The 12,670-nt window shown below is 43.0% G+C and overlaps 1 protein-coding gene across 5 annotated transcripts in view; it reads right to left on the bottom strand.

The window, feature by feature from the left end:
• Positions 1-12,670, bottom strand: part of LOC118396382 (GRAM domain-containing protein 2A) — a 94,294-nt gene that overhangs the window by 31,540 nt on the left and 50,084 nt on the right. For 4 of the 5 annotated variants that reach the window (XM_052465400.1, XM_052465401.1, XM_052465402.1 and 1 more), the window contains exons 9-11: positions 11,559-11,739; positions 7,410-7,503; positions 6,656-6,763 (exon numbers count right to left, since the gene is read on the bottom strand). In XM_052465400.1, the coding sequence (XP_052321360.1) occupies positions 6,656-6,763; positions 7,410-7,503; positions 11,559-11,739 (383 nt within the window). Of the gene's footprint in view, positions 1-1,986; positions 3,632-6,655; positions 6,764-7,409; positions 7,504-11,558; positions 11,740-12,670 lie in introns of those variants that run through there. The other variant, XM_035790552.2, reaches the window with a different exon arrangement.

Here is a 12,670-nt window from a genome sequence, read left to right as displayed (position 1 = left end):
GACAATCAGCTCTTTGTCTTATCCATAACTTATTGCTGAGTAACACAAACAGATTGGTTGCATACAACATTATGAACTCTACTTTAGTAGCAGTAATGTGCAATGCCTTGGGAAAGAATTCAGACCCCTTGACTTTTTCCACATTTTGTTATGTTGCAGCCTTATTCTACAATTGATTAAATCAAAATTTTCCTCGGCAATCTACACACAATACCCCATAATGACAAAGCAAAAACAGGTTTTTAATATTTTTTGCAAATGTATTCAAAACAAAAACAGATACCTTATTTACATAAGTATTCAGACCCTTTGCTATGAGACTCGAAGTTGAGCTCAGGTGCATGCTGTTTCCATTGTTCATCCTTGAGATGTTTTCAAACTTTATTGGAGTCCACCTGTGGTAAATTCAATTGATTGGACATGATTTGGAAAGACACCTGTCTATATAAGATCCCACAGTTGACAGTGCATGTCAGAGCAGAAACCAAGCCATGAGGTAGAAATAATCGGCCGCAGAATTCTGAGACAGGATTGTGTCGAGACACAGATCTGGTGAATGGCGCCAAAAAATGTCTGCAGCATTGAAGGTCCCCAAGAACACAGTGGCCTCCATTATTATTAAATGGAAGAAGTTTGGAACCACCAAGACTCTTCCTAGAGCTGGTGGCCTGGCCAAACTGAGCAATCGGAGGAGAATGACCTTGGTCAAGGAGGTAACCAAGAACCCAATCGCCACTCTGACAGAGCTCTAGAGTTCCTCTGTGGAGATGGGAGAACCTTCCAGAAGGACAACCATCTCTGCAACACTCCACCAATCAGGCCTTTATGGTAGAGTGGCCAGACGGAAGCCACTCCTCAGTAAAAGGCACATGACAGCCCGCTTGGAGTTTGCCAAAAGGCACCTAAAGACTCTCAGACCATGAGAAATAAGATTCTCTGGTCTGATGAAACCAAGATTGTATTATTTGGCCTGAATGCCAAGCGTCACGTCTGGAGGAAACCTGGCACCATCCCTACGGCGAAGCATGATGGTGGCAGCATCATGCTGTGGGGATGATTTTCAGAAGCAGGGACTGGGAGACTAGTCAAGATCGAGGCAAAGATTAACGGAGTAAAGTACAGAGAGATCCTTGATGAAAACCTGCTCAGGACAGACTGGGGCGAAGGTTCACCTTCCAACAGGACAACAACCCTAAGCACAAAGCCAAGACAATGCAGGTCTCTGAATGTCCTTGAGTGGCCCAGCCAGAGCCTGGACATGAACACGATCGAACATCTCTGGAGAGACCTGAAAATAGCTGTGCAGCAACACTCCCCATCCAACCTGACAGAGCTTGAGTGGATCTGCAGAGAAGAATGGAAGAAACTCCCCAAATACAGGTGTGCCAAGCTTGTAGCATCATACCCAAGGAAAATCGAGGCTGTAATCTCTGCCAAATGTGCTTCAACAAAGTACTGAGTAAAGGCTATGAATACTTATGTAATGTGATATTTCACTCTTTTACTTTTAATATGTTTGCAAAAATGTATAAAAACCTGTTTTTGCCATGTTATTATGGGGTATTGTGTTTAGGGAAACATTTTTTATAACCAATTTTAGAATAAGGCTGTTATGTAACATAATGTGGAAAAAGCCAAGGGGTCTGAATACTTTCCGAATGCACTGTAAGTATTAGAACACATCTGCAAACAATAAATGCATACATTTAACCCTCCGATACATAAGAAAGGGAGTGGGTATTTCATCACTGTGTTTACCATAGTCTCTCCCAACTAAACTAACATCCCACACACTTGTAATAAAGTAACCCCTGCATGGTAAATAGGCTGTAGGTCAGTAGGGGGAGGACCTACTGTTGATGTTCCTCCATTATTTCTTCCAGATGTTTCCATTTCCAGTGTTGGGGATCCAGTTATATGAGGTGAAAGGTCACAAGAGGCACGGGTAAGGAAGTGTGTGCATAAGAGGTCAAAGGTCACAAGAGGCACAGGCAAGGAAGGCTGTTTATTAGTCACTGCTGTCTCACAGTTACGCACGGCACTGCTGACTCCAGCCCTACTGCAAGACAGGGTCGTATTCATTAGGGCACGATTGGACAAATCCAAGTAGTTCATTTAAAATCAGTTTCCCCCCCATTTTGTGCAAAATGAACACGACCCATGTTAGAAATACGTCAGTGAACAAACACCAACTCACTAAAAACAACATGCCTTTCTGACTCAGTACAAAATTGCACACAAATAAATACATACAGGCTCTAGTAGTAAATACACTCTAGTCTACACAATTCTCTCTGAACCAGCCTCAGATACGCTTTAAAAAGGTGCACCTAGTAGCTGAAGTGGAGGCCATATTTTTCCACACCATGGATGACATGAATACATAATCTCCTATGAAATGCAATGATTAGGTTTCAAGTACTGTACAATCTCTATAGTACACGCCTCCACGTGGAACGTTGTGGAACAAGTGAACAGCAACGACTTTCACTGTCAACCTGCGTCTCTCTCGATACCTTCACTGCTTTACTCTGCGTTAGTTCCACTCCATCGATAACATCCATGCAACAGTGTCACAGACAATGGCTTTACAATTCGGTCAATATCTAGTGTTACATTACATGCAGGCATCGTTTTTCAGGTGGAGAAGCTGCACGCTACCTTGAGATATTCCTAGTCACTTGTTTAAGTTGCACACATAATGTTGAAAACATTCATACACACGTAAACACGCACCCACACTGACACGCACACACGTGCGCGCGCGCACCTTTCACTTCATGACTTGTCGACCTCACCTGACACACACGGTACCATGTTTTCAGTTTGCATGACAAGACCGCTATAATTCAGCCGTAACTCTAGCATATCATCTCACAATTCTGACAGGCAGATAACGTTCTGATAATAATGTCTATTGAAATAGTTTCTTCATTAGGGTACAGGAGAGTTCGTGCCTTAGTGACGGTGCTCAGTAAACATAGCCGGGTGGGTTGCGGTGGGAACTGTTTGACCAGGTCAAGTTGAGTTCCTTATCGGAATGGAATACCTTGTCTTCAGTCTCTCTGGCAGCAACTCTCCACAAAAGTGTACACAAAAAAACACCCACTGGGTTCAGTCTGTTCCTGTTGAAAAAGTCTCTGAAAAAAAAAAAAAAAAAAAGACTAGTCTCTGAAATCCTGAATGCGAAGGTGTCTGATCAGTCGACTGGAATTGTAATTGTAATTCCTTGGCAGTAAAATAAGGACATTGAGGTCAAAGGTCAGGTGAACTTGGTTGGCACAGCCCTATTGACATCTACTCTGTAGTCCTCTACTTCCGATCCTCCTCCATTCTCCTCATTCCATCCTAGTCTCTTGTCCGAGGGGTCCATAGTCTTTCTGGGGAATGACAAGAGGATTATTGACTCACTGGCACCCCCTACTAGGCTGTCTGTTTTAGTGCAGTTTTTGCTTCAGGTCTGGGCTTTTCTCAAGTCATTGTCTTCTCATTGAACCAGTATGGCACTCCTCCACACCTACATGGTGGGACAGGTAAATGAACCGAGTCTCTGTTTGCCCAATCATCAGGAGAACCTCCGTGACTGACAGGACATCTGTCCAATGGTGACGCAGCATACAGCAAGTGTTACCTGGGAGGAGACAAACATGCACGTTGGCATTTATTTATTTATTTTTTGTTTCACCTTTATTTAACCAGGTAGGCAAGTTGAGAACAAGTTCTCATTTACAATTGCGACCTGGCCAAGATAAAGCAAAGCAGTTCGACAGATACAACAACACAGAGTTACACATGGAGTAAAACAAACATACAGTCAATAATACAGTATAAATACGTCTATATACAATGTGAGCAAATTAGGTGAGAAGGGAGGTAAAGGCAAAAAAGGCCATGGTGGCAAAGTAAATACAATATAGCAAGTAAAACACTGGAATGGTAGTTTTGCAATGGAAGTATGTGCAAAGTAGAAATAAAAATAATGGGGTGCAAAGGAACAAAATAAATTAATTAATTAAATACAGTTGGAAAAGAGGTAGTTGTTTGGGCTAACTTACAGGTGGGCTATGTACAGGTGCAGTAATCTGTAAGATGCTCTGACAGTTGGTGCTTAAAGCTAGTGAGGGAGATAAGTGTTTCCAGTTTCAGAGATTTTTGTAGTTCGTTCCAGTCATTGGCAGCAGAGAACTGGAAGGAGAGGCGGCCAAAGAAAGAATTGGTTTTGGGGGTGACTAGAGAGATATACCTGCTGGAGCGTGTGCTACAGGTGGGAGATGCTATGGTGACCAGCGAGCTGAGATAAGGGGGGACTTTACCTAGCAGGGTCTTGTAGATGACATGGAGCCAGTGGGTTTGGCAACGAGTATGAAGCGAGGGCCAGCCAACGAGAGCGTACAGGTCGCAATGGTGGGTAGTATATGGGGCTTTGGTGACAAAACGGATTGCACTGTGATAGACTGCATCCAATTTGTTGAGTAGGGTATTGGAGGCTATTTTGTAAGTGACATCGCCAAAGTCGAGGATCGGTAGGATGGTCAGTTTTACAAGGGTATGTTTGGCAGCATGAGTGAAGGCATAGCAATAACACTATCTGATCTTCAAGTGGGAATATGTTATATCTAGTAAAATATGACTATGCAGCAAATATGACCTATCCAAGCATTCAGCACTCTCTTGAGATAGGAAATGAACAAAGGGACTGGGGAACAAAGATTCGTTTTCCGTCTTCTGGGTACATTGATTTCAAATACAAAACCTAGGAGGTTCTCACCCCCTTTCATAGACTTACACAGTAATTATGACGATTTCCGGAGGACGTTCTTCAATCTATCAAAAGCTCTTGCAATATGAATTAACAACTTGTCCACCCAATGATAAGAGGATGAATCTAGTACTGAAAGCACAAGCTACAGCTAGTTACCACTGCAGTGCATAAAGTGTGGTGAGTAGTTGACTCGCAGACAGAGAAAGACAATAGTTGAACAGTTTTCAACAAATTAATTTCTCTGCTGCGTAGCAGAGAGAGAGGGAGATAGTAACTAGTTTACCCTTCACGAACCTAATGTGGCAGGCGTAGAAAGATGCCTGAGCGGAGTTCCCGCTTCCGTTTTTCAGAGGAAACAGAAGTTAGGTTGCAAATACTGTATCCCTGAAAAACGTATGTTAGCAGTTTCTGGTGACGCCAGGAGAAAAAGCATAGTTCACTTTTCACCTACTTAGCTAATGCAGCTAATTTAGCCTATTCACCGACCTGAATCAAACAGAGAGGAAACAGAGAGGAATGCTATCTATGTTAGCTAGCTGGCTAAGGCTATCCAACACTGCAACTCTTCCAAGTCAAGGTAAGCTTTTGGGTTGTATTCATTCCACGGATTCTGTCGCGAAACATTTCTGAACGAAGGGACCAAGGGCTGGGCGGCATGCCGTATTTAAAAACCCAGTTTGGGTTTTTACTTCACCTTGTATTAAGGTATTTCAATGTATGGTTTGTTTAATGTGTTACGCCACTCCACCGCGTGCAATGCCAGCTTTAAATTTTTTATAGTTCACTCTTTTTGCCACTTGAGTCGTCTCTCTCCCGCTCTCCTTCCACACATGCCAAGCCCCACCCCCCGTCACCCAAGGAGAGTGCTCTACCACGAGTCACAGCCACTTCACTTGCAGTTTACCCGCAGTGACTGTCTGCGTGGTCAATGCTGCAGATGCAACAAGATGGTGACAGCGGCGCTGCTTTCCACTTCGCTTCTTAACGTACTGTAAATCCACAAGCCTTCTACGATGACACTATTAGCTTGTGCATCTTACTGTCTGCTAAAATAAATTATGTTAGCCACTAATACTTATCGATAGTTAGCTGGCTAAATGTGCTTAGTCAGAGCAAACGTAGCTAGCTAGCTAAATAAATACAGTCTGATACCAGTGCTGGTGTAGACCTAGATCAGCATGTCATTTGTGCAACTTTATATTCTAAATCAGAGAGGAATAGGCAAAACATGAATATTTTAGCTACATCAAGTAAGATAACCTAGAATGTAACCTCTAATTAGGGTCCACCAGGAAACACTGACCAACACTTTGGTTCCAACCCAGTTAAAATAACCCCTCCCTGGATTTTTCATTTGTTGTCATGTCAAACAACACTGTATCCAATATATTCCAACTTTTGGTTGAAGTTTGATTAAACAGTATAAAACAATCCGAATGTAGAAATCCCCATTAAAAAAAAACATTTCAAATGTATGTGTTGCCACCCTAGGGTTATGCATTACTCATGAAGCATATTTAGAACTTGTATTATTAAAAAACCTAAAATACCGTCATATCTTAATAAATTTGACAAATATCGTGATATGATATTTTGGCCATATTGCATAGGGAGGGACCAACCTGAATTTGACCAATAGAAGCTCTCCTTTTAGTTGCAACGGTTTGGACTAATGATGACACTCCAGATCAGCTAGATGCAAGCAAGAGTGTGCAAGGTGGTATTGAATGTGTGTCACTGTCAGTCACCTTGATTACTCCAGTTCGTCTCTCGACCTGTGCACCTATGTTATAAACTAATATGTCTTTATGTGTGTGTGTGTGTGTGTGTCACACTCAACTCTCGCTCTCGGTTGTGTGTGTGAACCAATGCACGTATATGCGTGTCCCTCACCTCTCTCTCATGTGCACTGTCGGGTGTGTATTGAGGAAGGAGAGCTGCTGCTCCAGACTACACACACGGAAGGCCAGGTAGCAGGAGGACATGATGAGCAGGATGATACTGAGGGAGACAAGAGACATACACTTTCACCACATTGTTTTCCACACACGTGTACACTGACAGCTATCGTAAAAGGCCTATGGATCATTATGTGAGTGACGTGCCATGAGCTTCAACATAGTTTTTTTCCCCCCAAGCATGCTATTAAATTCATACAAATCTTAACAGCCATGAAAAAGAACAGCGTAATGCCATTTACAAAAAAATGTCTCATGTAAAGAGATGCAAATGTAATATGTACACGAAGTGTAATATGAACTGGTCAGAATTACTATGACCAGAAGGTGGCAGTATGACAGCAAGGGAGAATCGCAATTGCATTGCCTTGATTCCTCACGTCGTCACTCCTCGTGTTTCTCAATACCCATGGGACGAGAAGGTCAGAGGGGAGGGACCTCTGACCTTCTCATCCAATGGGTTTTGAGAAGGAGGTGAGGAGCGGTGACACCACGAAAAAGAAGTCGATGCAATTCATATTCTTCCTAAGTTCATAGTAACAGGACCTTAGCCCTGTGTGTGATGTGAGTGCATTGTGGTCCGTCCGAAGCCTGGTCCCAGATCTGTTTGGGTTGCCTTGCCAACTCCTATGGTGCTGGTCACGCCACGAGAACACAAACAGCACCTGGTGAGTTTGTCCAGTACTCACAGAAGGATGAAGAACTTGAGCAGCTGGTACTCCATGTGGCCCAGCTCTGGCACTGGCTCTGCTAGGAGGATCTTCTCCGTCTCCAGACTCCGCTCTGCACACAACACAACAGACCAAAATGGGTTAGCGTTGAGCTGTTGCTTCTCTATAGAAAACACCACAAGAGAGAGCAATGCTAAAAGGCGTTAGCATTAAGCTATTCTGTCTCTATAGACGGGTCGGCTGACAACGTCACAAAAAAATGATGCGCGCACATCGATGAGGCAGAAGGCCGTTTGGCATTGTGATTCTGAATGGTCAGATAGCTAGCAACAATGACAAGACTCTGCTATGTGGGGAATCGTAGGTGGCTTGCTACAGCTCGTTGTATCTTGTTATGCTAATATGGTAAAATAATTGCTAGCTAACCAACAACTGTAACAATATATTTGAGAGACAACAAGTGCTCACATATGTATTTATGTATTCAATAAACAAGTGCCGGTTTTGTTGCTAAACAACTAACCCGTCTATAGACAACACACCACAGCATAATGGCCTGAGTGTTATCATTGAGCTTTTCTTTCTCTATAGACTACACAGTCAACACAGCGCTGAGTATGTGGGTGGCTAACACGGAACTCAAACTGGCTGCGCGCCTGCGCTATCGTGCATACATTTATTTTGCCCCCCCCCACACCAAACGCGATCACCACACGCAGGTTAAAATATCAAAACAAACTCTGAACCAATGACATTCATTTGGGGACAGGTCGAAAATCATTAAACGTGTATCCTGTCTCAGCCTCCAGTATTTAGCTGCAGTTTTGTGTCGGGGCTAGCTTGCACTTGCTAGCCTGTGTGAACGTTAATTTGTCCTATTTAGCTGCCCTAGCTTGCTGTTGCTAGCTAATTTGTCCTGGGATATAAACATTGAGTTGTTATTTTACCTGAAATGCACAAGGTCCTCTACTCCGACAATTAATCCACACATAAAATGTTCGGCCAACCGAATTGTTTCTAGTCATCTCTCCTTCCAGGCTTTTTCATCATTTAACTTATATGGTGAAACTTTCATTGTATTACCACAACTACTGGCAAAACAGTTCGTCCTTCAGTCATCCACGTGGGTATAACCAATGAGGAGATGGCACGTGGGTAGCCTGCTTCTATAAGCCAATGAGGAGATGGGAGAGGCAGGACTTTCAGCGCACACTCGTTGGCGACTTTCGCAGATGCTCGTTGGCGCGCGTGAGCAATAATTTAATAACATGGATTTCTAAATGTATTTTGCGACGCTCGCGCACGCAACGTGTGTAACAGTATAACTTTAGACCGTCCCCTCGCCCATACCCGGGCGCGAACCAGGGACCCTCTGCACACATCAACAACAGTCACCCACGAAGCATCGTTACCCATCGCTCCACAAAAGCCGTGGCCCTTGCAGAGCAAGGGGAACCACTACTTCAAGGTCTCAGAGCAAGTGACATCACCCATTGAAACACTATTTAGCACGCACCACCGGTAACTATGCTAGCTTTTCACATCCGTTACACGTGTCCGGTCTGGTCAGCATGTAACAGCTATGCACCACAGTCCGTCTCCTATCCCAAGTCTGACACCAATGCAGCAGGAATTAAACTTGAAGGCAGACAAGTTGGAGAAACTCAGGGGATCCATTTACAACCTTACTTATTTACAACCTTACGTAGCCTACACAAGACTCTTTAAACCATAATCGTTGCTTTGAAGTGGTGCTTCCACATAGAAAGTAACAATACTAGTCTTGGAGCTAGTTTTACAGTCAGATATATTTTGTACATTTGTATGTGTTGATCGTGCTAACATTTCATTCTAGCCATCTTTTTTAACAGGGCTGGGGTTGGCCTTGACAGGGTCTTGTTCATTATGTCACGCTATGGAAATGTTTTTGCAACGGCAAACAGAAAATGTGCGTTTCTTATTGGACAAGTCTAAGTAGTCTCTCCATTTTTCAGTCCACTTTCTTCAATTTGGTGCCTAATGAACAGGACCCTGCTAAAAACTCCACACAGCGGGGCTTTTAATGATCTGAGAGAAGGTACAATTATGTATGAAAGGAGAAGTCTGTGTGTTTCCCGCCACTCTGAGGGCACCTCTCATACTTCTAGAACTACAGGGACAACCAGAGATACTGGAAATAATGAGGAGATGCTTGTGTCTTCGCCCTAACAATGGGATTTGTTGTCCACAGAGCAGAACAGCGGGCTGTCAAGCTCCCGTCTATTCCTGTCTTTGGATTGGTGGATACATCTCGTTATTTGAATACTTTTTTGAACTCTTCCATGAGGGGTGTTGACATCAACCGCCTGTATTCAATGGAGAGTGAGATGCTAAGACTAGCCTCACGAATATGTACAGAACGTCTCGAATTTCAACAGGGACAACTCCGATGTCAAGTGTTTTTTTCTCAAAGATGCCGGTATGTCACGTGCATCACACTTATATCAGTACACTTGTAACAACCTAAGCATTATGTTCCTTCTATTAGAGTAAATATGCCTCACATATCAAAATAGCAATAAAAGTTTATCTTGACTAAATTTGACACTCATTGCCCCCCATACATAAACTCCTCACTGGCTTAATAATTAATGATATAATCCTGCTATTCTACACATTTTGCCATGGGGCGGAGAGAAGACATTGCTATTTTATAACTAATTCCAAGCAATTCTTCTCATTTTGCCACGGGGCGGAGATTTTTTTTTCTTCAGTTTTACCGCTAATTTGCTGCAATTCTACACCTTTTGCCATAGTGAAAACTGCAAACGTTTGCCTCCACCCTATCTAAACTGCTTACTAGAAGTTTAGATAGCTGGCCACTAGACTAATTTACCAATCTGCTGATGCTGATGCACAACCAAATTTCGAAATTGCACCTTGTGTACTCTATTCCTCTAACTCTCAAGGAAAAGTATGTTGAGTTCAAATGTTTTTTTTATTTTTATTCCTTTTATTAATTGGTCCCCGGCCTAAAAAAAAGGGGGGTGGGCACCAGTTGCCCATCTCTGCTCTAGCCAGTAGAAGGGAAAGAAGAAGAAAAAAAAGAAGTTGAGCTCATACAAAAATCAAGAGTTCAGGTAGTTTATTGGAGAACGTACGTGTCTCAATGCACGCTGGTTAGAAAAAGACTATCGGCTGGGTAATTAGTAGCCATAGATCCCTACTTATCAGTGTGTGAGTCAATAGCGTGTGACTTGTGGCCCAAAAGGTGACTCCAATGGCTACATTAGCAAAAACCGCTTGCGTGTGGAGGAAGGAAGAGATATCGGCTAATAGTCCTCTTTTCTGTCAAGAGTTATCTTGGTACCCGTCTGTCATGAGAGACTACCGTCAGGCACAGAGACCCAAAACAGAGCCTAGCTTACATTTAAATGTTAGTCATTAAGTATGTATACTTTAGTCATTTAGCTAAGTTAGACTGTTTCTGTTTTAGTTAGCTTGTCATTGTCCGTCTGTTGTTGGATTTTTTTTTAAAGTCAGTCATGCACCCATGCAAGCTACAACTGAGCTGGGTCTATTCAGAGCCTGCCACCTCTGTGTGTGTGTGTGTGGGGGGGCTTGAGAGGGAAAGAAACATGACAGGCTGTTTGTAAGAGTGCTGACAGTGTGATGGATGAAAGGTTGCCTCTATGGATCAGATTACCGTCATCCCAATCCTAACCTAGGCCATACAAGGGCTGGAAGATATCTGACCTTGGACCAGTGGTTAGGTTATTGTCCACTGTTTGAGGATACCTGCTGTATGATTTAGGCTTTGAACACAGACCTGACAGAGGTCCTAAAACATGTACACCATTTGTAGTACTTGTGGCCAGGTTTACCTCTCTAACCTCTAGGGGCAAGCAACATTGAGGGTTTCAACCCACATAAGGATTGAAAAATTCAAAAGGAAGGTTGCGAATACTTTTGTTTGGACTGATTTGTTTGTCAAAATCTATTTGTGGACTGGAAAAAGTGCAGTTATTTCCAAATATATAGGTCATAGGTCCATTATAATTTCTACATACTTTCTATCAGGCTTTAGGCGTTTATGTGCAGCCTGGAGTAATTTTTTTATCCAAAATAATCCTTTCCAACCCAAGAAATCTGTCGCCCCATGAACATTGATGATTGAGCGGGGCTTACCTTTGATCTTACTCTTCAATGTCAGTGGAACCTCAGTGGGTAGGTAGGGGGTGTCCACTGCGCTCAGGCTGCTGGTGGAGTTCCCCAGGAGGTCTGGGAGAGAGGAGGACACGGACGGAATGGATGGCTTTCTCCTCCACTTCAACACTGGAGGGAAGTCATTGACCACAGGGAACTCATCCTGAATGAGGGAGGAGAGGAGCAAGGGGAAGAGAGGAGAGGCCCACAGAGGAAGAGAGGAGATGAAGTTGAGAGAGGCTGAAAGGAAAAGGTATCTTTAATTACGTTTGGGCGATAGAATCACAATGTTTTTGGTTGACACGTTAGGGATTGTATTGCCTAAACTTTGTTAAATTATCACGTTTGGGAGAAGCGAAACAGTGAGTGGGCATTCTCTTTGTCTATATATTGGCCATTTTCCCAGCGGCTGTTATTAATTTGGATATGTTTTTTTTGTAAACGAATTGGAACCTACCATTATGCCAGTGAGTAAAAAACAAGATCAAGAGGAGAAAAGGCTAGAAGGGCAGTTAGAGTTTGAGGTCCCGTTTAAGCACTCACATCACTGAGTGGATTATTATTGCTTTAGTAGCTCTAAAAAAAACATTTGACTTTCGCCTGAGTAAAATAGCAGCATGCTAAGCTTCTTAATAACCCATGATGCCCTTCACCCATGATGACGGCAACAATCAAAAAAAGGGTCTACTAAATGATTAAAAACAGCAGTTTGAGGCACTCCGCTTATCTTATTCTTAAGAGGACTTACAATTGACAAGGAAGGCCAGAAGCATGCTTCAGTGTTTAAACACCGAACAAAAAATATTAGTGTTGGTCCCATGTTTCATGTGCTGAAATAAAAAAAATCCCAGACATTTTCCATACGCACAAAAAGCTAATTTGGCACAAATTTGTTTCCATCCCTGTTAGTGAGCATTTCTCCTTTGCCAAGATAATCCATCCACCTGACAGGTGTGGCATAGAAAGAATCTGATTAAACAGCATGATCATTACACAGGTGCACCTTGTGCTGGGGACAATAAAAGGCCACAGGTGTCTCAAGTTGAGGGAGCGTGCAATTGGCATGCTGATTGCAGGAATGTCCACCAGAGCTG

This window comes from Oncorhynchus keta, chromosome 17 (assembly GCF_023373465.1).
Source record: "Oncorhynchus keta strain PuntledgeMale-10-30-2019 chromosome 17, Oket_V2, whole genome shotgun sequence".
NCBI lineage: Eukaryota > Metazoa > Chordata > Actinopteri > Salmoniformes > Salmonidae > Oncorhynchus > Oncorhynchus keta.
Note: the sequence above shows the minus strand (reverse complement) of the source record. Positions and strands in the feature narration are given on the sequence as shown.